The sequence below is a fragment of the Salmo trutta genome, chromosome 26 (genome assembly GCF_901001165.1).
Source record: "Salmo trutta chromosome 26, fSalTru1.1, whole genome shotgun sequence".
NCBI classification, from domain to species: Eukaryota; Metazoa; Chordata; class Actinopteri; order Salmoniformes; family Salmonidae; genus Salmo; species Salmo trutta.
The window spans coordinates 10,893,815-10,919,903 of record NC_042982.1 but is presented as its reverse complement, the minus strand read 5'-3'; the positions used below and the strand labels follow the sequence as shown (position 1 = coordinate 10,919,903).

Here is a 26,089-nt window from a genome sequence, read left to right as displayed (position 1 = left end):
ATAAAAACATCCCATTTACATTCATATTCGAGTCACATCCCTACACAGGCTCAGGGGCCTCTGCTATAAGATCACCGAGTCCCAAAAAACGTTCTGCTGCGCTCACAATAATTCAAATTTCCTCTGATTTCTTCTTTGTTTGTGCTGTGTAGTTTATGACCATTGCAATAAATGCTACGAAGCAAGCTTCTTCTGTTCCGTGGACACACAGGAAATCTGAATAAGACCAGCTCTTGTGACTCTCACCAATGTCACCTCACCCTATGCATCCATGATACTCCTCGTGACTTCAAACGGATCCCCCAGGTAACATTGATCCAAAACTCCTACTATAAACACATCTAGGGATATCTTTGTTTCCATCACAACATTACTTATTTTGTTTCCTTTCTTTTTTACGACTGTAGCCCACTCCTTCTCACTCATCTTTACCTGACCCGGCATCAGTTTCGAACAGAGCATCCACTTCCGTCATCTTCCCTACAATACATATCCTCAATGAGTGAAGACAAGTGAGGTCAGGACAGTGGGACCATTCTAGCCAATGAGAGGGCAGGCAAGCATGTGAACAACAGGCACAATAAAAGTTGTTTTTCTCAAAGTTTTCACTGTCTTTTTACTGTTGTTTTTTTTATTTCTTTACTTAACTATTGTTTACCTAATACCTATTTTTTTACTTAGAAATTGCACCGTAAGTAAGCATTTCACTGTTGTATTCAGCGCACGTGACACATAAACTTGATTTGATTTGAATGCCACTTACCTCAGTCAATTTTAACAGCCTAAACATTATGAAACTTCTGTTCGTTCAAATAAGCCTCACGTAATTCAACCCTCTTTCATAGACTGCCATACAAAAACAAGAGATTAACTCAGACAGATTTAGGGCGGAGTAAATCCTCTCGCTTTGCCTCTTTCTCTGACTTCCTCAACTCGGTCAGTGCCACAATTTGGAATAAATGCGCCCTCATAAAACGGCAACTATGGGGATGTGCACCAAAAATGCATATTTACTGCTCTCCGTCACAAGTTACTTTAAAATAAATCACTCCACATCTTTCAATTAAAAAAAATATATACCATTTTGAATGTTATCAACGTAGGTATATTTTCCCCGTTCAACCTTCTATAGTTGTCCTTGACTTACACAGGATGACAGCATCGAGCCTTCTCATCTGGCAGCCTGCTTCTTCTGTTCAGTTTAACTGCGGTCTAAATGGGTGTCTCTGCTTCTGTTCAGTCAGTCTAACTGCGGTCTAAATGGGTGTCTCTGCTTCTGTTCAGTCAGTCTAACTGCGGTCTAAATGGGTGTCTCTGCTTCTGTTCAGTCAGGCTAACTGCAGTCTAAATGAGTGTCTCTGCTTCTGTTCAGTCAGGCTAACTAGTCTAAATGAGTCTCTGCTTCTGTTCAGTCAGGCTAACTGCAGTCTAAATTAGTGTCTCTGCTTCTGTTCAGTCAGGCTAACTAGTCTAAATGAGTCTCTGCTTCTGTTCAGTCAGGCTAACTGCAGTCTAAATTAGTGTCTCTGCTTCTGTTCAGTTAGGCTAACTAGTCTAAATGAGTCTCTGCTTCTGTTCAGTCAGGCTAACTGCAGTCTAAATTAGTGTCTCTGCTTCTGTTCAGTCAGTCTATCTGCGGTTTAAATTAATGTCTCTGCTTCTGTTCAGTCAGGCTAACTGCAGTCTAAATTAGTGTCTCTGCTTGTTCAGTCAGTCTAACTGCGGTCTAAATGAGTGTCTCTGCTTCTGTTCAGTCAGTCTATCTGCGGTCTAAATGATTGTCTGTAGATCTACATAAACCTTGTGGGAAAATAAGTGAGATTAAAAAGTGTTAGAGTTAGGAAACTGCTGATATGAGTTCCACTTTGAAAAACCATATGAACAATGGGTTAAGAGACATAGTTATCTTGATCTTTTAAACCATTTGTGAAATTCTTTTGACCCATTAAATGAATACAATCACAGAACGCAAAGAGTATAAATATATTGTTTTTAATATTGAATAATATAGGTCGCATAGAACAACTACATGTTGCTCAATCCATTAAAGCACAAAAGTGTTACGCAATCCAACAGAGAAAATTACCTGTGAATAAATACAGAAAAATACAGTACAAGGATATGCTTTTTAACTCAGATCTCTATTCAAAGAGAGACCAGGTACATTGTTCCATATTTCTTGCCCCAAAAAGCCCAAAGCCATAACACTACAACAGGATTTCAGCCTGCTGATGCAGGTTGTCTGGTTGGTCTCGGGCTAGAAACATTTACTGTAACCAAGAGGGGAATACAGAGACGAGAGACAACGTGTTTTGAAAGACAGGAGGAGTAACCAACAAATTCAGCTTTGTCCACAAAACACATGGAGGACTTAAGAAAATAGAAAATACTATCATTACAACTCAAACAAAATTCCCATAAAAAAAAATTATAATAATAATTGACAAATGACCTAATTAGTTAGGAATGTGATGGCCCACTGGGGCTGCTGGGGCCTGTGGACCTCTGGGCTGCTGGGGCCTCTCCATGGCTTGCCTGGACAGTATAGGAGGACCTTAGAGGACTGGGACAGAAATGAAGAGAGCCTTGGGTCAAGTCTGCATACAGCCAGACAATTCCCAAGGACTGGGGCAGGGCAGCGATGCTGGTGTCTCAGTAACAGATCTGAAAAAGTGGAAGGAGAGAAAGATTTGTCAGACTTGATTATAGTCTTCTATCAAATGCAAATCTGCAAGACGGACACGTCTTGTTTCCTTGCGCATAATTATAAGAGGACATATTGCTTGAGGGTATAGAGCAGGGATCATCGACTAGATTCAGGCGCGGGACGATTTTTTTCTTGAGCGGGTGCTCGGGGGCAGAAACAAAAAATAACTGTGCCACGAGCCTGCCGAGAGGCGCCAGCGGTCTAAGGCACTGCAGTGCTTGAGGCGTCTCTACAGATCCGGGTTAGATCCCGGGCTGTGTCGCAGCCGACCAGGACTGGGAGACCCATGAGGCGACGCACAATTGGCCCAGCGTCGTCCGGGTAAGGGGAGGGTTTGGCCGGCCGGGATTTCCTTCTCCCAACGCACTCTAGCTACTCCTGTGGCGGGCCGGGCGCATGCACGCTGACACGGTCGCCAGTTGTACGCTGTTTCCTGCGACACATTGGTGCGCCTGGCTTCCGTGTTAAGCAAGCAGTGTTTCAAGAAGCAGTGCAGGGGTCGGGTTTCGGAGGACGCATGGCTCTCGACCTTCACCTCTCCAGAGTCCGCATGGGAGTTGCAGTGATGGGACAGGACTGTAACTACCAATTGGATATCATGAAATTGGGGAGAAAAACGGGTAAAAAGTAACAGCAAGAAACCCGAAAATAATATATTTGATTAAAACATAATCATTTCAAACCTTGCTTACATTTGTATACAATCACAGAAAGTATATCTCTCTATTATGCGTGGAAACACATTTCCAAAGTTAAAATCACTTGGAGCTGATTTGCTGTTGTTTTTACAGTCTTTTATGTAGAAAAATAAAATAAACATTTAAAAAAAAAAATTTCTTGCTCAGAAAACTTGGGAGGGCCAAATCAAATCAAATGCGGACTAAATTTGGGGAACCCTGATATAGAGTATGAGATGGGAGCGATTACACTATGACACGGTAGCTGAGTCATGTGGGGTAAGGTGCAGGCTCCTCGTTTCATGGGTCTTGTTCAATAGGTACCAAGCGGAAGAAAATGTACTTATACAGGGAGGGACTACATAGACTTGTCCAATAAGAAACTCATTATTTTCAGTTGCAAATCGCTTTAAAGCGACCCTGAACACGGCCACTGATGAGCAGACAGAGCGGTACTCACGGATCACAGATGCACAGCCTCAGTCCTCTGAAGCAGAACTCCCTTTGACTGGATCCTTCACCCTCATCTGAAAGACACACACGCGCGCGCACACACACACACACACACACACACACACACACACACACACACACACACACACGCCAATAAGTAGGATATCTAGGACAACAACAAAGCATTTAGCAAATTTCCGTAACCTATTGACAAAACTGATAAGACAGTAGTACATCTCATTCGGAGTTAATTAATGCCAAAGACCAAACAAATGTACATTACCTCGTCTAGCTCTTTTTGGGTCTCCTCTTCGATACGTCGAATGTCCTCCATCGTCAGTCCGATCCATTTATCAATCAAACAGAACAGCTGTCTGTGAAACTTTGTAAACAATCGCTTCTCTTGCTGGAAATCAAAGAGGGGAAGACATTTAAAAAATAATTACAAGGAACAAATACTATTAATGTCAGCATTTATTATGTGCAACTTGGAGTAACATTTCTATGGCAAATCACTGTCTGGCCACTAGAGGACAGAAAACACCTTGTCTTTACTGTAAACGTGTCTTTAGTCACACCCATAGAGACCGCACAGCTTCGGATATCTTATTTCTCAGCCAAATGAGTCTACTAGTTTCTTCTTCACGGTGTCAGGGCAGAGTCATTTTTTGCATGTACAGTGGTTGATATGAAGGCACCATAACAGAATATGATGCAAATACTGGAATAATTGATGAGTCTCTTTCTCTTACTGCACCTTCTGAATGAAGTTCTCAATTTTGTTCTGGACCCCCCACCATTTGAAGTTGACTGTGACTAACTTATAGGCACACATGTGAGGAGAGTTTGTGTTGCTGGGAAGCTCTTTCTGCAGAGGTAAAGACAAAGTTATTACACCCTCAGGCAGAGGCAGAATAGTTCATAACACACATAACGATGGAGCTTCAGAAACAGAATGGATACAGCCAGAGCCATAGAGTATATTAAGAGTGCCACGGCCAGATTTTAGAACGGACGCCATGTTGGCGCCTTTATTTTCTAAATTTGGGTGATATAACAATACGAGAGCACCTCTGACAATTCCCCATGAAATGACCCGCTGTAAACAAACAAAACAGATCAGCGAATTTTACTGACGGTTTTACTGAATAGCATTCGGGACAATGCGTATCCAAGTTGGTACTGTGTTGTGGTGTCAACAAATTGCATATCTGGTTTCACTGGACATCTTCATAGGTTTGGAAAACTATCGGAAATAAACAGCACAATGCGGAAGCATCAATGAACACTTAGCAACTACTATGGAGGTGAAATTGTCTCTCTCGGAATGTTCAGGCAAACACCGCACTGGCCCAACTCTCTAAATATACTGTATGACTCATGATACAGCTCCTTGTGAAATTAGCTGATGTGAAAAATATGACAACAATGTTGCAATATTGGTTTGGGTAGTACCTTCCAGTTAGGCCCCAGGGGGCCCCTGCCTGTTTTCTCTGACTTGAATATGGCAGGATCTTCTTCTGGCTTATAGTCCTGTTTGGAGCAGAGTGAGCAGATGCGTAAGATGCAAAGATGACAGTGTTTTATTTAATTCTCTTCAGGTAACTGGGCCATATTCATTAGGGCACACTGTTGCAAAACATAGTAGAACATTTTGTTAATAAAAACAATTGTTAAGCCTTACAACAACAAAAATTGTGGCAAAGTTCAAAACGTGCCACAAAAAGTTGCCAGAAGTTTGCCACTAGTGCTGAATCAGCGGGAAACCTTTGTCAACAATAATATTTATTGCAAAAGGTTTTTTCTGGCAAACAATTCGCTCAAGATTGTATTTGAATCTGTGGCAAACCCATAGACATTAAGAGAAAACCTGTGGCAACAATATTTATTGTTGCCATGTCTGGTAAACATTGAGTTCCATGATCAGTAACAGTTGATGACGACCAGTCAGAGGGAGAAGAAACATTTGTTGGAAAATGGATACCAAGCTATCTAGCTACCTACCAAAGTTGTTTGGTGAGTGTCTTAACTTATTAAACTTGCTAATAAACTCTTAAATAGTTTAAGCTAATTGATGCCTGGTAAGAAATGTCATGTTTTATGGGATAGAGTGAAACACATTTTGTTGCTAGCTAGCTAGACCAGATGCAATCTGTCAGCATCACTGACTGGCTAGCTAGCGATAATGGCTATCATATTTTTCACAATTGATGTGATATCTAGCTAGCTAACTTACATTTTTAGGTGAATACGTTTCTGTCTTTTAGCTAATACCAATAACATGCATGTCAATATGCTAGTTTCACTGTTCAGTAGCATGTTAGCTACCACAACAGCTAAGGTGGCAACATGAGATGACTTGACATCAAAGCAAAACTTCACTTTTGGAGATGGATTACTTTAATCTGCTTGAAAATCTATGGCAAGACCTGAAAATGGTTGTCTAGCAATGATAAACAACCAAATTTGGCAGAGCTTGAAGAATTTTGAAAATAATAAAAGATGGGAAAATGTTGCACAATCCAGGTGTGGAAAGCTCTTTGAGACTTACCCAGAGAGACAGAGCTGTAATCGCAGCCAAAGGTGATTCTAACATTTATTGACTCAGGGGGTTGAATACTTTTCTAATCAAGATATACAATATTAGGGTTGAATTTTTAATGATTTTATTTTTTTTTTATACAAATGTTAGAATTCTTTTTCCACTTTGACAGAGTATTTTATGTAGATCGTTGACAAAAATGACAGTTAAATCAATTTTAATCCCACTTTGTAACAACAAAAATGTGGAAAAAGCCAAGCGGTGTAAATACTTTTTGAAGGCACTGTAGTACATTTAGTATGTTTAGTTCTCTGTGAGAATGAAGTTCATTTAAATGTGTATGTGACTTGGTTTATGTAGATACAACATTTCAATGTTGTTAATACACAAAGTAATCAAAAACCTAATCTAATTTGCATATTCATGATCAGTTTGAAGAAAATTTGCAGCAAATAGTAGAAAGTTCACCACAAGTTTCCCAGAATTGTTTGCCTGACGTTCACAAGTCGCCTAAAAATTTGTTGCAACAGTTGGCCACAAAACTAATTTCATTTGAAAATATGAGCTGGCCGCAAATTTGCCAAAGATTTGCCACAACTGTTTGCCAGAAGCCTGCTTTCTCGGTAAGGGAATTTCTATTGGACTTGTCCCTCCCTGTTTGTCGCTTTTTTCCCCTCCATTTACTGCCTTAAGAGTACAACCCTGCTGCATCTGGGTTTAGAAAAGTAAGAGTTTAAAGCATGCTTATTACTAATAATAAGTTGTTAGTACATTCTCACGGATCCACCACTGCTCTCACCTTGGCATCCACTTGGGTTTTGTCAGCGATGTCAATGTAGACTACTTCAGTCTTCTTCCATTGCTCTGGGTCTAGTCCGTGTACCTATGCAGGGAATCATTTATAGTAAGTTACCAACTTCAAGAGCTAAGAATGCCTCACTAGTCGTCACTACATAGACCAGGTATAACATGCAGGGTTGTGGCCAATTTAAATTCACTCATTTCAGGAAATAAACTGAAATTGCAACTCTAAATCCAATTTCAAGGGAAATTTAATTGAAATAGAATTGATCCCAACCCTGATAACATAGCACTTTGATACATTGTGTAAACGTTGATTCAGTGTCATGCCCAACAAAGCAGGTCTGAGAACAAAAAAAATGCACACGAGAAGGGTTTCTGTATCCTTTCACAAAGTGAGTGGATGGACACAAATGACGTCAGTGGAATTAAGTGTCTGAAATGACGTCAATGGAAGAGTCAGACAGATACAGTAAAAGAGGAAACGGTCAAATTAAAGGACTAGTGACGTCTGCTAACTGAATTAGATGTGCTGGAGGTCCATGGCTGACATGGTGTACATTCAGACTCATGACATTAGCTGCTCACTCACATTGTCCTGATCCCCCATGTCGGGCTTGTGCCACGTCTCAATTTTAATCAGAAAATTGTCCTTCATGTATTCATTCTGCGGGAGGAAGGAAGAGCAATAAATAAGAACAAGATTAGTCTGAAGTGACCAACACATACTGGGTTCAAACACTATTTGAAATCGTGTCAAATACTTGATCTGTGCTCGATTGAGCACGCCTGGCTTAATAAAATCAATAGAATAGTCCCTAACCTGTAAACCCCACCCATCTGGTAATCTAGGTAGGCTAAAGCAAACATTCAAATGATTTGAAAGATTTCAGACCCAGGTCTAAAACTGAGTCTAATATATGGACTGTTAGTGATTACAACTTAAGGGATACATTAGCTAAGAGCAGTGGTACAAGGAACAACAGCTGAAAGAGTCACATAAGCACACGCATGTGCACACATATCAGTGGTGGAAAAAGTACCCAATTGTCATACTTGACTAAAAGTAAAGATACCCTAACAGAAAATGGCTCAAATAAAAGTGAAAGTCACCCAGTAAAATACAACTTGAGTAAAAGTCTAAAAGTGTTTGGTTTTAAATACACTTAAGTATCAAAAATAAATGTAATCGCAAAAACATAATTATCCAAGGTAAAAGTATAAATCAAATTCCTTATATTAAGCAAACCAGGCAGCCCCATTTTCTTTTTATATTTACTGATAGCCAGGGCACACTCCAACACAGACATCATTTACAAACAAAGTATATGTGTTTAGTGAGTCCGCCAGATCAGAGGCCGTAGGGATGACCAAGGATGTTCTCTTGATAAATGCGTGAACTGGACCATTTTCCTGTCCTTCTAAGCATTCAAAATGTAACGAGCACTTTTGGGTGTCAGGGAAAATATATGGAGTAAAAGTACATTATTTTCTTTAGGAATGTAGTGAAGTAAAAGTTGTCAAAAATATAAATAGTAAAGTAAAAGTATTTTACACCACTGACACACAGGGACGCTGGCGAAACCAGTGTCAGTCTTTTCTTTCTTTATTTAACTAGGCAAGTCAGTTAACAACAAATTCTTATTTACAACGACGGCCTACACCGCCCAAACCTGGACGACGCTGGGCCAATTGTGCGCCGCCCTATGGGACTCCCAATCACGTCTGGTTGTGATAGAGTCTGGATTTGAACCAGGGTGTCTGTAGTGACGCCTCAAGCACTGAGACGCAGTGCCTTAGACCGCTGCGCCACTCGGGAGTCATCCCCACCCGCTTCTCTTCTTTCCTTTTGACAGGCAAGGTTAGCAGCTCCTCTTTCACCATGTTTACAGCTGAATAGTGTGCAAGTAAACAGCAACATACTGTATGTGTAAATGTATAGAAGAAAACAGTACTTACTGTAATAACTGCAACAGGGGAAGAGATGGACATGAGGAGACAGAGAGTAAACAATGTTTAGGGGAACAGATGTTTCCAAAATAATCTCTGTGTAAGTGTGTAAGTTGATAAGGGGAAAAAATGAATTTAATCAATTATAGAGTAAGGCAGTAACGTAACAAAATGTGGAAAAAGTCAAGGGTCTGAATACTTTCTGAAGGCACTGTACACTATTAATACCCTGGCTATTAATGTCTGGCTATAGGTTCAGACATTACAAAGATTCTGATAGCCTGTCCTCACAGTGCTGGCTGCTAGCATGTATGCCTGAGTTAATTATTCAGCATCTTCTGTCTCTACAGAAGGGGTAGGTAACAAAGGGCAGGGGACTTACCCGTCCGACAGTAGGGGTAAGCATTCCAGGCCTTCTCGTGGATGTTAAGAGCAGTTGATGGTGCCAGAATGCGCACATAGTTTGGCACTTTACTGCAGAGAGAAAGGAAGATATTATTATGGAGTCGATCCATATGAATTCGATCACTTTTTGACCACATCCACCGCACCCAAATGAACACACCCATTTGAACAAAACTCTCCACATGCTTGCCCATGGTAGAAGTGGTGAGAAAGTGATTTTATGGCCCTAAATGCCAAAACATTCAGGAGATAGAGGTGCTCAAAGTTCACCCTATTTGTATAGCCCACCCTACCATGAGAGATCTGTATCTTCAACACTGAAAAAGATAAACAGTTGAATTTGATGTACACTGAACAAAAATATAAAACGCAACATGTAAGGTGTTGGTCCCAGAAATGTTCCATATGCACAAAAATCTTATTTCTCTAAAAATGTGTGCACAAATGTGTTAATCTCCCTGTTAGCGAGCATCTCTCCTTTGCCAAGATTTTTTTTAAAGTTAAAAATATTTAACCTTCATTTAACTAGGCAAGTCAGTTAAGAACAAATTCTTATTTACAATGACGGCCTACCGGCGAACAGTGGGTTAACTGCCTTGTTCAGGGGCAGAACGACAGATTTTTACCTTGTCAGCTCAGGGATTCGATCCAGCAACCTTTCGGTTACTGGCCCAACACTCTAACCACTAGGCTCCATCCACCTGACAGGTGTGGCATATCAAGAAGCTGATTAAACAGCATGATCATTATACAGGTGCAGCTTGTGCTGGGGACAATAAAAGGCCACTTTAAAATGTGCAGTTTTGTCACAACACAATGCCACAGATGTCAAGTTTTGAGGGATCATGCAATTGGCACGCTGAATGCAGGAATGTCCGCCAGAGCTGTTGCCAGCAAATTAAATATTCATTTCTCTACCATAAGCTGCCTCCAACATCGTTTTAGAGAATTTGGCAGTATGTCCAACAGGCCACACAACCTCAGACCATGTGCAACCACAGCAGCCCAGGACCTCCACATCCGGCTTCTTCACCTGTGGGTCTGAGGGTAGGTGGGGGAAACTCATTCTGATTGGCTGGGCCTGGTTCCGCAGTGGGAGCCCATGGCTGCACCCTTGCCCAGTCATGTGAAATCCATAGATTAGGGCCTAATGAATTTATTTAAATTGACAAATTTCCTTATATGAACTATAACTCAGTAAAATCTTTGAAATTGTTGCATGTTGCATTTATATTTTTGTTCAGTATAATTTGAAAGCATTTTTTTTTTAAAGATGTTTTTTATGTGCTGTATAAAGGGGCAATCTGCAATTGAAATAAAATGACCACCCCACCAATTTTTTGGGAAACAGCTGAGGGATAGGGCTGGAGAAATGTAACCACTCACAAATTCATAGTTTTAACCATGTGGGTGGTGTGGGTGGTTGGGTAGATGGATGAGTAGGTGGGTAGATGGATGAATGGATGGACCAATCGTACCTGTGCAGGTGATATATCTTGTGGGTGTACTGGCCCTTCTCTCCGTCCTTCTCATAGGGTTCATTCTTCAGCACCTCCACCCCTTCTCCTCCACCCGTCTCATTCTTACTGGTCTCAGCCACAGAGTACAGCTGCCCCACTTGGTACTGTGGAGAGGGAGACAGAGGAGTGAGCGACAGTTACACACAGACTAAATAATCCCCATTGTTCACCAGTTGCATTAACAGACAGCTGCAACCACTTCAGTGGGTACAAATGTGGGGGAAATTAGTTCACGAACAAGGGGGATTGTATTAACTCAGTTCCCCACATTGCCATCCCTGACCGTTCACTTCTCAGAGCACCTGGACAGGGACAGTTTTCTGTTTACACCGCCGGACGTTCCTTGAGCATTTAGCCCAGACAGACACTGACTTCAGCATAACAGCTTAACAGCATAACAGGTCTGTCAGCAAGCATAAGGAACATACTGTAATAGCCCTCTGTGGCAGGTTTTCTTTTCAGATGACAGATTGCCAACTATTCCCTCATTGGCTGCAAGCCAGTGATATGAGGATGTAAAGCTCTGTCGAAGACATTTGGCAGGTAGATTACAGTCTCCAACTCTGCTGTCCCAGCCTAGGCAGCACACCCCATCTATCCACCAGCACAGGCCTTGAGTCACTCAGCAGCAGTCGATGACGTGGAACAAGACCATTGGTTGCTGTGTGCAGCGTGACTACAATAAATTTGTGCTGGAACGTGGCCACTGTGTGTCAGGGAGCTAGTGAATCACAGGGAACCGGTGACTCACTTGCTACACATTAACACTACTCAGGAACCAACAGCCAACTGACAATTAAATCACAGACTAGCCTTCCAATTACAGGGCATTAGTGCGCCAGCGGTGGCGTTTTAAGTGCAGCGTGTATGGTGGGTAGTTCGTACCGGGCTGATTTAGACGCTTTCAGCAGGTGAAACAGCTCTGTTTGGAGGAGGGGGGGGGGGGGGGTAAAATCACATCCTCTACCAAATAGAGTTATTTTGGTGGCTCCATCTCATGCAGGAGTGGGTGGTTAGGAATGAGACAACACGTCTAAAACCAGTTTCACACCTATTGTCCCCCTAAGTGTGTTCCTCAGGCTGGCCAAGGACGTTTTAAAGGTATGGCCTATTTTATACAGAGAAATTGGCATAGTAGGCAATTTAACCAATCACAGCCCCCCTTTCACTTGTATCATTGCACATCCTGCAAATCATCAGCAGAATCCAACCATTTTGAATCCATTTTCACAAGTAAAAGTAGCAGAGATCCCACTCTGGAACTTTGATATGCATCTAGAGTATATTGTGTTCAACAATATATTGAAACGTTTGCAAAATCCAGAAAGGTTTATTTTCAATAATCATGTTAAGATTCTTCAACATTCCTACTTAATATTCCTACATTTATGTAAGAAATCTGTTATTTAAATCAAAATACTATTCATATTACAAAGCAAGGGGTAAAGCTTCATATGACACCAACTTTTGTTTTGTAGCACCTACAGATTAAACATTACGGAGTCTTAAAAGAGGCCTGGGTAAGACCAAAATATCACAAATATTCCAACCTCAATTAATTATGCATAAAGATACAATTGTCAAATATATTTCAACAATCCTTCCTCCAGAAGGACCCTTCTATGGAAAAAATTGCAAAAATCCCCAAAGCATGGCATTTTTCTGTTCTAATTTCATGAGGAACCACCCGTATGTAAGGTTATGAATGGAATATAGAGTTATGATCCTTGATACGTGATCTTAATTGGGGAAAAACGAGGTAGTGATACCTCTCGAAGAAACTTCTCCCTATGTATGCCCTCTTGATTGCACATTCTTCTGACTCTTACGTAGCAGGGGTAAAATAAACAGACTGGACAAGGAGCCGTGCAATGGATTATGGTCATTGTAGTTAATTATCACGTTTTCTGTGGAACATTGGTCTTTTAGAAACTACAACTCCTTATTACGTCGCACAGTTCGGGCATGGTCTGATTTATCTCTAGAGAAACTGCAGCACTATGTGCGCATTGAGCTCACAGAAAAAAAAAACAGAATGAAATAGAATTCAAGTAATTGAACCGACATCAGTCAATTAGTTGTTTAAAAAACAAAAAATAACCAACATTTCAGTTAATCGAAAGATTAGCATTCATTGCTGTCATACCTGCTTACAGGGGTAAGGAAATCAAAGTCATTTTGTAATTTGGGTGAACTATCCCTTTAACAAGTTCTTCAAACATTTTTCACCTAATTGCAGGAACAGCACCATCTAGTGGTCAGAACCTGGTAATATCAGGATATAGGATGGGCCATAAACCTAACAACTTCAATGACAAATTTCTCTGAACGGGGGAAAAAACATCAACAAATTCACTGAGAATACATTACATAGGATGAAGAAAAATACTCAGAGCCGCAGCTCCATACTACCTGTCAGACATTGAGAACTGATACTGGGTTGGGATGGGTGTGGGGTCCGTGGGTGGCTGTTAACCATTTCTCTGGATTCCTCATGGTTTGCTCATTGTTAGAAAAAAGTTTGGCCCAAATCGGATGTCAGGTACTATATTTATTGAATATAAATTAAATTGGCCAATTTGGGTGCAATCAATTAGCTTAATTTCTCAGAGATTGTACTGTATTTCAACAAAATAATGTTGCAGGACTGCTAATCCTATCTGTTTCTAATTACAGAAATGATTTCAGAACAAATCGGAGATGGTGGGTGTTCTGGCTTGCTGAAATGACATGGAACGACCCACAACTAATGACTTCAACTGCAAAGCTTCAGTCAGAATACGGTGTTCTGTTATAATTAACATGGCTAATACTTTCTGACACCTGAGTGTGTGTGGCTGGCTAACCACTGCAACCAATATGCTGCCAATGTGAACATAATGGAAACCATGCCAACTGCCTGCACACACACAATCATCATCATCATAAAAAGACGTGTACAAACAGGAACTTCAAGGATAGAGGAACATAATGCAGACCAACTGCCCTGATTCCTCAAGAGCATAGGCATGATAGGTAATGGGTTAGCCCCATGAATGTTCCCCTGGTGTATACGGCACATTTATAGGGCTAGCTAATGGTTGAGCTCAATTTGACGGTCGCATCAGAAAACGAGAATGTAGCTTAACCAGCTTGATTTGTGACATGAAGCAAGAGTTTAAGACACAAAGAAATGGCACTCAGTCAGTACTTACTTCTTCCACAGATACCGGGAGGACGACTCGACTAGAAGAGAGAGAGCGCAACATCACTTTACAACAACACATTTAAAAACCAACTACCCCTGCAGCTCATGACTAATGTTATTGCTCATTTAACTTATCACTTGATTTATTAGTTCGACTGACAATTCTCTGGTATGAACTTCTAATAGTAGGATCATCAAAACACGTTTAGCCTAATAGAGCTGGGACGATAAACCAAAAATGAATCGACACCGACCATACTGATCACTTATCGCAGGCATTTTGCTGATATCGTTCATTACAATAAGTAGCCTGTACTAGAGAAATGTGAAGTTTGAAATAAAATAAGTTTGCTAATGTGGGTGACTGTTAATGGGACAATAGATGGCTACAACCATCACACTAGTAACAGTAGTTTAAAGGAAAATAAAATGTGGTGCACATTAATGTTCTATCTATCATTATTGCATCAAGTCAGGCAATTTATCGCGTTACGGATATTTGACCATATTGGCCAGCTCTACCTACCAACTATGAACATTGCAAGCCGGAACATGCTACTGATGCTAGCTGTAATATTGTCATGGAGGAAATTGAAGCCAGATGTAGATCTCCATTGTCAGAAAACAATTAGGTTTGTCTCTATCCTCTGCCAGTATACCAGTATACAATAGGCAATAATCACCACTTGTTCCCAGTCTAAGCACCCCTTTATATTTCATTATAACAGATCTGGGTGTAATGGGAGCCCAGACAGGCACCATACTAATTATACTGTAGTTATACAGGCAAGTTTGGGGCATCAGGATGGTCATGTTGATATGGCAGTTGTTGACTCCAGTAACCAATGAGTTAGATGACATGGCGTGCAAGTGTATACTTGGCATACGAGTGTATAAAGGCACACCCTTGTATGTGTTTTAGTAGGCCTGATGATGCATTATAATGATTATAATTCAAGTTATAGTTACAATGTTAAAGTGGCACTTTGTCAGTTAAGATCATTAAATAGTTTTGGTAAAATGACAATACATTTCCATTTTGGCATAATGTCTTAATTAATGATTATTTTACTTGATGCATTCATTCAATGAGTATGTCCATACAGGGAGGACACGGGCAACAAGCAGTCAATAGCCCTCTCCATTGACAAACTTGACAATTTACGCAATGACAAAACAGATAATACCAGCTTGCACATGTGTTTTTCGAATGCCCAAATAGTAAGTAGGCAACACTAGACTAACAAAGAAAACACTATAAACGAACATAGCATGATAATTGTCAGGCAAGGAATTTTGACAATGTTTGCCTGTGTATGACAGCACATCCATCGTCCTCCTGCGTAACACGTTTTGACTAAACAGCATATATTTCCAAACATTTTTACTTACAATTCTTTAATGAGCATTTTTGCAGTGTTGTCCGTGTATATGCAGCATTCAGATTCGTAGTTTACTGGTAAAAACTCTAAATCTGCCCCTGTATGTTTGACCCGCTGCGCCCCACGGTCTCCGCGGTTTTGCGCTCCGATTTTTCTTTAATTCACTTCCTGACAGACGCTGAAAGGGGCGCGGCGTTCTGGTGGCGACCACACCTCCAGTCAGTAACCCAGTAACCATCCTTATTCTAAACAAAACAGACAAACCTGATACATACACACTATTTATTGTCCATTGTTTGCGCTGATCACACACACATTCTTATTTCTAATGACAGAGGTCAGATTATTTCTTCTTATGCCTGGCCTGTACCACATGCCACAGAGAGGCATGTACTGTAGATAGCCTACTTATGGAAAACTGTAGGCTCTTCAACTGAAATCTACCTAGGTCAAATGTTGTTTTTTAAGAGTAAAGTGCATTGGTTTTAAGTTGTTTCACCTGTCACAGTGGTTCAGTTTCACTGAGACCAAATGTTATTCCAGTCCTCCTGGTTTCACTCTTCATTCAGGCTTCTTGGCTGTGACAGTTGGTGGAGGGTGAACCCAGTAACAACCTGTGTTTTCTCGTGTTGGTCTGATGGAACAGGTTAGCAGCAACCCCAGCAAGTCAAACCAGTGGCTCAGCCTTCAATAAGCTCGAGCAAGACTAGAGCAACACAAAGAATCCATCCATTCCAGACCTACCTTATTCCACTATCAAGGTCAGGTCAGGAGCAACATGAAACTGTGGATGCTACTATTGTCAACCACCTATGCTAACTTCATCTCGCTGTACGTCAGAGGAGGCTGGTGGGAGGAGCTATAGGAGGACAGGCTCATTGTAATGGCTGGAATGGAATTAAACACATCAAACATATGGAAACCACATTTGACTCCATTCCATTTACCCCTTTTCAACAATTCCAATGAGCCTGTCTTCCTATAGCTCCTCCCACTAGTCTCCACTGCTGTACTTGTGTAACACCCTATTACCATAATGATTTTAGGTGAGAGTTGAAAACATGCATTGTTACAGTATTATGCTTTTCACTTGAATGTTAATGTTTACTTGAATTACCCCACAGCAATTAATCCCCAGTGATCAAGCAATTATCAAAAATGCATAAATGTTTTTTTTGTTGGGATCACGTTGTTCTTTTTTTAGGTATCACTTCAAGTGTTCTGCAACAGAAACATCCAGTTCTCACTCCAACTCTCTTAGTAGGTGTGTTGACGACACCCAAGACGAAATCGTTTGAATTGGGCAACTGAGATCGGGTGTAGTAGTAAAATGTAATAGCCTGTCCTCTGGTGGAGACTCGAGACTCAGCAGCATTACTTTATAATGAAACACCTCCTTTATCAGTAAAGGCCCTTTTTCTTTTTGGAAAGTTGCCAGCCATTACAGACATGATTAATGTAATGTTGCCAGCTATTACAGACATGATTAATGTAATGTTGCCAGCTATTACAGACATGATTAATGTAATGTTGCCAGCTATTACAGACATGATTAATGTAATGTTGCCAGCTATTACAGACATGATTAATGTAATGTTGCCAGCCATTACAGACATGATTAATGTAATGTTGCCAGCCATTACAGACATGATTAATGTAATGTTGCCAGCCATTACAGACATGATTAATGTAATGTTGCCAGCTATTACAGACATGATTAATGTAATGTTGCCAGCTATTACAGACATGATTAATGTAATGTTGCCAGCTATTACAGACATGATTAATGTAATGTTGCCAGCCATTACAGACATGATTAATGTAATGTTGCCAGCTATTACAGACATGATTAATGTAATGTTGCCAGCTATTACAGACATGATTAATGTAATGTTGCCAGCTATTACAGACATGATTAATGTAATGTTGCCAGCCATTACAGACATGATTAATGTAATGTTGCCAGCTATTACAGACATGATTAATGTAATGTTGCCAGCTATTACAGACATGATTAATGTAATGTTGCCAGCCATTACAGACATGATTAATGTAATGTTGCCAGCTATTACAGACATGATTAATGTAATGTTGCCAGCTATTACAGACATGATTAATGTAATGTTGCCAGCCATTACAGACATGATTAATGTAATGTTGCCAGCCATTACAGACATGATTAATGTAATGTTGCCAGCCATTACAGACATGATTAATGTAATGTTGCCAGCTATTACAGACATGATTAATGTAATGTTGCCAGCTATTACAGACATGATTAATGTAATGTTGCCAGCTATTACAGACATGATTAATGTAATGTTGCCAGCCATTACAGACATGATTAATGTAATGTTGCCAGCCCTTACGGACATGATTAATGTAATGTTGCCAGCCATAACAGACATGATTAATGTAATGTTGCCAGCCATTACAGACATGATTAATGTAATGTTGCCAGCTATTACAGACATGATTAATGTAATGTTGCCAGCCATTACAGACATGATTAATGTAATGTTGCCAGCTATTACAGACATGATTAATGTAATGTTGCCAGCCATTACAGACATGATTAATGTAATGTTGCCAGCTATTACAGACATGATTAATGTAATGTTGCCAGCTATTACAGACATGATTTATGTAATGTTGCCAGCTATTACAGACATGATTAATGTAATGTTGCCAGCTATTACAGACATGATTAATGTAACATCCTAGAATCACAAACTTTTACAGATGCACAATCGAGAGCATCCTGTCGGGCTGTATCACCGCCTGGTACGGCAACTGCTCCGCCCACAACCGTAAGGCTCTCCAGAGGGTAGTGAGGTCTGCACAACGCATCACCGGGGGCAAACTACCTGCCCTCCAGGACACCTACACCACCCGATGTCACTTGAAGGCCAAAAAGATCATCAAGGACAACAACCACCCGAGCCACTGCCTGTTCACCCTGCTATCATCCAGAAGGTGAGGTCAGTACAGGTGCATCAAAGCTGGAACCGAGAGACTGAAAAACAGCATCTATCTCAAGGCCATCGGACTGTTAAACAGCCATCACTAACAGAGTGGCTGCTGCCAAAATACAGACTCAAATCTCTGGCCACTTTAATAAATGTAATAAATTGATTTAATAAAAGAATCACTAGTCACTTTAAATAGCGCCACGTTAATAATGTCTACATATCCTACATTACTCATCTCATATGTATATACTATACCATCTACTGCATCTTGCCTATGCCGCACTGCCATCGCTCATGCATATATTGATATGTACATATTCTTATTCATCCCTTTACATTTGTGTGTATTAGGTAGTCGTTGTGAATTTGTTAGATATTACTTGTTAGATATTGCTGCACTGTCAGGAACTAGAAGCACAAGTGTTTCGCTGCACTCGCATTAACATCTGCTAACCATGTGTATGTGACCAATAACATTTGATTTGATTTGATCCTGACCACAAAAATGTGGCTAATATGAAATCCACAACAGCCTAACCCTGGGAAGTGGGATTTCCCCCGAGGGTGGTTGGATTTAGGAATGAGGTGGCATCTGCAGGCTTCCCCCACTTAAAGCAGACCATCCATGTTTTCTTCTGTCCATTATATTGCATACAGCTGTAACATGGGATATGTCATAATATAGGTTATTTAACACATTTTGCATTAATAGTGATTGACAATCCACCACACTTTGAGGAAACGTGCAAAAACGTCAAACAAGGTCAAATAATTACAAACGGACACTTTATCTTACAAATTAATCTGTTTCTGTTTATTCTTTCATATATTGATTTTTTTTCTCATTTAGACAACGACTCAAAATGTCAATAACAATGGCTATAATGTGATAGAAGACAACAACAAAAATGAGCTCCAATATACAGCATATAGACATTAAATACATATTGAAACAAACACCAAAAAGGAGAATGTAAAACAACAAAATAAACATTTCAGTAAAAAAATAAGGTACAAGTCAGGGAAAAACATTGGTGTTTCAGCTGAAGTTCCCGCTCAATGTCTAAAGGTGACACACAATCATTAAAACCTTCTATCCAAAAATCATTGCTCGTCTTTCGTCGTCAGAGAATAAAACAGTCAATCAATCACACTTTACGTCCAAGGGAAGGGGATAGTAGTAAAAGGATGTCACGTCTAGAAAAGAACTACGGTGACGGCATTCTGGGTAGAATGACAGTTTAAGGTATGGCAGTGTAAAAAGTGCTGATTCTCCCATACTGAGGGAATGAAGATCATCCCAACCCCACATTCATTGTGCTGGAGTACAGTATAGCATCATTATCAGAATCCACCTGCAATCTCTAGTCATATGTTCAAGCCACAAGAACCAGTCTATCCAGGGCTATACATGAATTCTCCACACTAGTCTTTCCTCCTTTCGCAAAATAAATTCATGTAAACGACAAGTAGAGTGATGTTCAATGTAAGGATGTTGAGGATGCCTAGACCTGTTTCTCTATCAGTGTGTGTGTGTGTGTGTGTGTGTGTGTAGATACTTGAAACCAAGAGACCCAAACAGACAGGCCCAAAGAGCAGTAGCAAGGAGCCATTCTACATTGCGGGACAGGGACCTACTGGACAGGGCATACAAGAGGAGAGACTAAGACCACTCAAGGTAAGTAACTTTGACTGAATATAAAAATAACCGTTTCTTGCAGTTCCAATGTCATTTCTCTATGAATAAAAAAACAGACTGGGAATACATTCTATGCTAACATGCAGAACTAGCAAGTGGTGCACTGTCTATGTTATATTTCAGTGCAGGCCATTCAGAATAATAGCAATGAGATCCTGATACGAGGACTAAGGTGCATATGTGCCATTCAGTTCTCACTTATTTCATTCATGAAGCTTTTGGGGATTCTAGCATTGTCTCTCAGTTCCATCGCCAGTATGTGAAGGATCTCTTGGGTGGGTGGTTGTGTTTGGGTGAGACTGCAGTAGAGAAACAGGTCAGGATAGTGGTTTGGACATGGATGGATCAACGTGATGGGTCATGATGAGAGAGGGTGGGGCACCAACATCTCAAATCATCTACACACAGAGTGGCAATCTGCTGGTTACATGGCTGTCTTTGGAAGTGCTTCTGTGAGTGACTGAGGAAAAGCAGGTGTCCCGTCCAGTCTAAATACTGCATCGGCGGACGTTGAGCTACACCAATCAAGTTGTCACGCTCTCTCTCCGGTATATGTTAACCGCAACAGATCATTCAGGAACATAAAGTCCTGTCATGACCTGCCTGCCCGCCCACCTGGGTCCCACGATCACACCGTTCACAACAGCTGCAAGAATGTGGATTTAGAAACAGATATCATATTCAAGCATCTCTCTGTCTCCCTTTCTGAATCAAAAAGTGAATCAAAGTTCAAGTTGGAATTCAATAATTCAAGTAATTTGTCACCACAAAGTGAGGCTTTCTAGGTGAGACCATAGCTAGATTGATAGATAGATGAACTAGTCTACGTTCCTGTCATTGAGAAGCACCTTTGTAATAAACATTGCATTATATCAATCCACATTCTTGCATTGTGTGTGTATGTGTGTGGTTGGACAACAGTGTTTGTTCATAGGGTTATGTGTTGCCGGGAAAAGTAGAGGATTGCTCAGCAACTCAGAGAAGTACTTATTGCTACAGCAAATCAGAATTGAAATGCATCAATGTAATTCAGGTAGTGTAGAACAGTGCCAGGTAATAAGCCCACAGCAACCACAGTTCACCTTAAACTACACATCACCTCTCTATCTAAAACCATATCTCGTCAAACCATTTGTACCAAAACACATTTGTCTTGAAACAGAACAAAACCTTGAAGGGTATGTCAGTATCATATTGCAGGTAAAATACAGTTGATAAAACTATTACTTTTTGAATAACAGATCTCCTGACACAAAAAAATCTGTTCATCGCCAATAAAAAGAATACACACAAAGTCAATAAGAAATTCATTCTGCACTACAAAGAGGACTGCCAATACAAGACCAGTCAGTGTATCCGGTGAGAGTGATATAGGCCCATGCATTGGAGCTTGATAACCAAGCCTGCACTCTTAGAAAACAAATGATTATCATTCTAGAACCTAAAAGGGTTATTCGGCTGTCCAAAAGGGTTCTACCTGGAACCAAAAAGGGTTCTAACCTGGAACCAAAAAGGATTATCTTATGGCGACAGCCGAAGAAGCCTTTTGGAACCCTTTTTGTAAGAGTGTAGCTGTGCTGTAGCCTATGCTGTTGTGGCACATTATAACTGGTAAGAGGTTTTTTTCAACCTGTGCCATGCTTTTGTTTGACGCACAGCCACTAGCACAGTCACATAGTATTCCCTAGAAGTAAAACGCTGGCCTGCACACTGGAAACCCATTGGCCTAATCACTTACTCAAATGGGCTCAAAGCACAGCTATCGACTCAGGCTTTTATCTAGAGTGCTGATGTAACAAAAAAACAAGCCTTTGCTTTCTTGTCTCCCTAGAGCTGTTGGAACAGTCTTAAAACGACAGCTTCTCTGTGGCTTTAAACCTCCACGCCTCTGTTGTCTTCAACAACAAAACTCGAAGACTGAGTCACCAGGTTTGGTCTTTGAGACACTGGAAGGAACACTCGCTAGATGAGAAGGTTACGTCGACTAGCGTCTGAAGGTTGTATGAGGTTCCATTCTTACCAATTCATTTACAATGATGACTATCCCCAACATTACGGCAACGTTACAGAACCTAATGGGAACGTTATGGCGGTATGAACTCTTAGAACCATTTACTTCTAGTTCAAACCACTTGTGACGATAGAGAGGCATTGGCATGTAACAACCACGGAGAAAAATACAGACCTATCGCCAATAACGCTCCAATAACGCTCCAATAACGCTCCAATAACGCTCCAATAACGTCCTAATCATAAAACCAGTTGTGAGGGTGTGAAGTAGAGGACCTCCAGTGCAGTATGAAACTAAGTTGAATCAGAATTAGAAAGTGAGGCGATGTCGTTACTGGCATCACTGAAAACACACGTAAAAACACTGGTGGTGGCGGATCATAACTGTGAGGAGGACTTCAACATGGCGTTGAACGCTTGCTTCCTCTCTGGTTCTTTCTGCTGGGCGACACGGAGAACCAGTGTCCTCTTTTTGCACTGACAGGCAGGCAAGAGTGAGCATGGCATCGTTGACAAAAATGAAATAAAAAAAACAGAGAACTGAAAGAAAGGGGAGACTGGAAGGGAGGCGAACGCTGTGTAGATCCTCCTCCCTCTTCTCTCCTTTCTCCTCAGTTCACAGACCAGCGGTTGTCCTTTCTCATTCCAGTTGTGAGAAGATGAACAATGTCCGTTTAGTGGTGTGTCCCTGGGAAAGGAACCGTGGATGTGTGTGTTGTTGCGTTTCTTTCACAGTGTACATAGTCGATGATGTGTTGGGGAGTGTAAAGGTGTGTGTGTGTGTGTGCTTATCATAGTAGTTCTCTGAGATTTGTGATCATATACTGTATGTGTGTGTGTGTCATGTGTATGTGTGTGTGTGTGTGTGTGTATGTGTGTGTGTCATGTGTATGTGTGTGTGTGTGTGTGTGTGTATATGTGTTCGTATGTGTGTCTGTGTGTGAGGGGGGAATGTAAGGGACATGAAGTGTGTGTGTGTGTGTGTGTGTGTGTGTGTGTGTGTGTGTGTGTGTGTGTGTGTGTGTGTGTGTGTGTGTGTGTGTGTGTGTGTGTGCGCGTGTGTGTGAGAGAGTATCGTCTGAGTGCAAGTGCAGACGGTTAGAGGGACCGGAGTTGGTGGGTGAGGTTGTGATTCATCATACAGTTCAGTCACACCTGTGACCTCTCCCCTCCTCACTCTCTCCGTTCCTCCTTCTCTTTGTTGAAAAAAAAAAATCTCTGTCCGTCAGTCGGTCTCTCTAGACGAAGGCCTCGGGCGTGCTGCCGTTGTTGATCTGGACGTAGATCTTGGGGTCCTCCTCGCGCTCCTGCTTCTGGCGTTGGAGCTGGCGGCTGTAGCAGAGCAGGTAGAGAGGCAGGCAGAAGCCCAGCACCGTCAGCCCCAGCAGGCCCACGTTGACCTGCGCACAACCACACACAGGAAGTGACGTCATCAGTCAGAAGAAAGGAGCGAACGGCTCTGCTGTTTTCACATCGGGACAGCAGTGTGTGCTATGACATGTACTCTGGGCAGATTACTTTAGAACAAGGTGAAATTTCAACAACAAAAAAAGAGAAAAGGTTGTGGCTCTCTTACCCATAGGGGGTCTCCCTTCAGAGGGCCCATCATGGCCATGAAGAGGGGCTGCTGCAGCAGGGCAAACAGGGCACTGATGAGGGACTGCATGCCTGTCAGACTGCCAAACTGAGACGACGGGTACCTAAGGAGGACAATCAGCATGAGGTGCTTGTGTGGAGGGGACTGTGCGCACGCACGCACAAGCACAAGCACACACACACACACACACACACACACACTTACACAGCAGCATACAACCCTCCAACCGCAGAGTGGATGAATCCTCTCACAATGGTGTGCAGAATAAACGATAGAATCTGAGAGGGCAGAGAAGAAAGGAGAAAGAGAAATAGTTCAACATGATGTGTTGTAGAATCTACAGACCCAGGGCATGCATGGTGCCCTGTCCCTCCATCCTAAAATGGAGTCCATGTTTAATAAATAATGGCTGGACAGAGATGTTCCCAGAACTGGGTTGGAAATAACTTGCATAACTTGTAATGACACTTCTGTCCACCAGGAGACACTGTTGCATTAAATAACGTCTCAGCTGCAATAACACGTGAGTCACTCTCCCTCTTTCTTTCTCTGCACCAAGATCACTCCCTTTGGGTCTAGGTGGGCTTTACAAAACACTGGGATACACGCAGTGAAATGTGCGCTTCTCCACCGCCCCTAGAGCAAAGAGAGAGAGAGACAGAGGAGAGGAAACAGAGGGACGAGTTACCTGGAGAGGGAGGCTGGGGACGAGGCAGGTGACCCCGAAGCCTATCAGTAGCAGGTTGGTGAAGATGAAGGCCCGGGTGGCGTTGGTGATCTTCTGGATCTGTCTGTCCCGACGCTTGGGCTGGGTGAGATCTCTATCAGAGGGGACATCACATGTTACACACAGACTTACACTCTCTGGTTATACAGATTACAATCTTGTGGATGCTAGAGGAGTATTTGGGAGGCAGGGGAATGCTCTTTTGGAGTGTGTGCATGAGTGAGCGTGTGCGTGCGTGCGAGCTTGGGAGCGTTCGAGCGTGCGAAACTCACCTTGTGCCCGGCTTCGCGTTCTCATCCTCGCACTCTTTGAGCTTCCAGTCCATGATGTACCCGATCACAGGAGCGGTCATCAGACAGAGCAGCTGCAGCACTCCGAAAATGGAGGTGTACACACTCACTGTGAACGGCAGGAGAGACCGAGACATGTTATTCCCCAGGACTACTGCCTCCAAAAGCTTACACGCCATCAAAATAGCATGGTGTTTACAGCAAAATGGACAGGGTTGCAGTTTAGGTTATGATTCATGGGGTAGGCCAGAGTCTTGAGTCAAAGTGAATCAGTGTCAGAGGCAGAGAGGGGAATAGATGGGCTGTGCTCATCTAATCTAGCCTGAAGTCTTACCTACTTCCATCTTCTCCTCTGCAGAGGCAGTAAGAAGTCAGTGTGACAGGAAGAGGAAGGGGAAGAGAGACAGACCAAGAAGAATTAGCCGAAGCAATTCAGAGACTGAAATAAGGGCAGTGTGAAACAACTCCAGGGCGGGCGAGATTACAAAGGAGGTTACAAGATTGCAAGAATGACAAAAATCTCAATTATGTGACGAGCCGTGAAGTAAACTACTATATCAACACTACAAAGGATCGATAGCTTTTCATGTCCGTGTTCCAGGCACGTTTTCCAGACGCGCACGCACGCACGCACACACCTGTGCTGAAGTCTCTGTCGGACAGCGACTCGAGGATGTTGTTCATGGCTCCCATGTAGAAGATAAGCCTCAGCTGGGTGACACACATGGTGATCAGGCTGAGCATGAAGATAGGACTCAGGATACTCTTCATGAAGGACTGGGCTGTGGACACACAGGAGGAGAGACAGATCAACAACAGCAACAGAACATGGAGGATGACACACAGGATTATTCTAATATTTAGCATCAGATTGGAGTGAGGTTTCACTGTGTGTACTGTACAGGATAGGCTTTCTTTTCATTTCCTCCACATGCTGTGACGGAAAACTACCAAGGCAAGCTGCTTCACCTCAGAATCAACATGGAGGTAGGGAAATTGGGAAGCTCGAACTCTAAATAGTCCACAGGTCCCTGGATGGCAAGGTAACATGTGGGGGCCCGCGCTGTAAGCAAAGGGGCCTGGGGCCATGGTCCGTTAATCATCTACTGATCTCAAAGCTGTAAAAGCTGCGGAAGGGCAGTGGAAAAGTCTTAATGGTCACGCCACGGA

General features: G+C 41.9%; 2 protein-coding genes across 3 annotated transcripts in view; both read right to left on the bottom strand.

The window, feature by feature from the left end:
• Positions 1-1,976: 1,976 nt before the first annotated feature.
• LOC115163102 (phosphatidylinositol transfer protein alpha isoform) lies at positions 1,977-16,067 on the bottom strand. Its single transcript, XM_029714718.1, has 12 exons — positions 15,635-16,067; positions 14,250-14,280; positions 11,014-11,159; positions 9,513-9,604; positions 9,140-9,147; positions 7,773-7,847; positions 7,179-7,262; positions 5,293-5,370; positions 4,595-4,705; positions 4,121-4,243; positions 3,845-3,911; positions 1,977-2,664 (listed from the first exon to the last, which is right to left on the bottom strand). Exons 1-11 carry the CDS (start codon positions 15,649-15,651, stop codon positions 3,864-3,866), a joined length of 813 nt encoding a protein of 270 aa, XP_029570578.1. The 5' UTR covers positions 15,652-16,067; the 3' UTR covers positions 1,977-2,664; positions 3,845-3,863.
• A 7,433-nt stretch (positions 16,068-23,500) lies between these two features.
• LOC115163099 (large neutral amino acids transporter small subunit 4-like) overlaps positions 23,501-26,089 on the bottom strand; it is a 24,552-nt gene continuing 21,963 nt past the window's right edge. Inside the window, exons 9-15 of one of the 2 annotated variants that reach the window (XM_029714710.1) lie at positions 25,558-25,701; positions 25,254-25,271; positions 24,902-25,028; positions 24,591-24,723; positions 24,107-24,180; positions 23,882-24,005; positions 23,501-23,705 (exon numbers count right to left, since the gene is read on the bottom strand). In XM_029714710.1, the coding sequence (XP_029570570.1) occupies positions 23,544-23,705; positions 23,882-24,005; positions 24,107-24,180; positions 24,591-24,723; positions 24,902-25,028; positions 25,254-25,271; positions 25,558-25,701 (782 nt within the window). In that variant the 3' untranslated portion in view covers positions 23,501-23,543. The remainder of the gene's footprint in view (positions 23,706-23,881; positions 24,006-24,106; positions 24,181-24,590; positions 24,724-24,901; positions 25,029-25,253; positions 25,272-25,557; positions 25,702-26,089) is intronic. The other variant, XM_029714712.1, reaches the window with a different exon arrangement.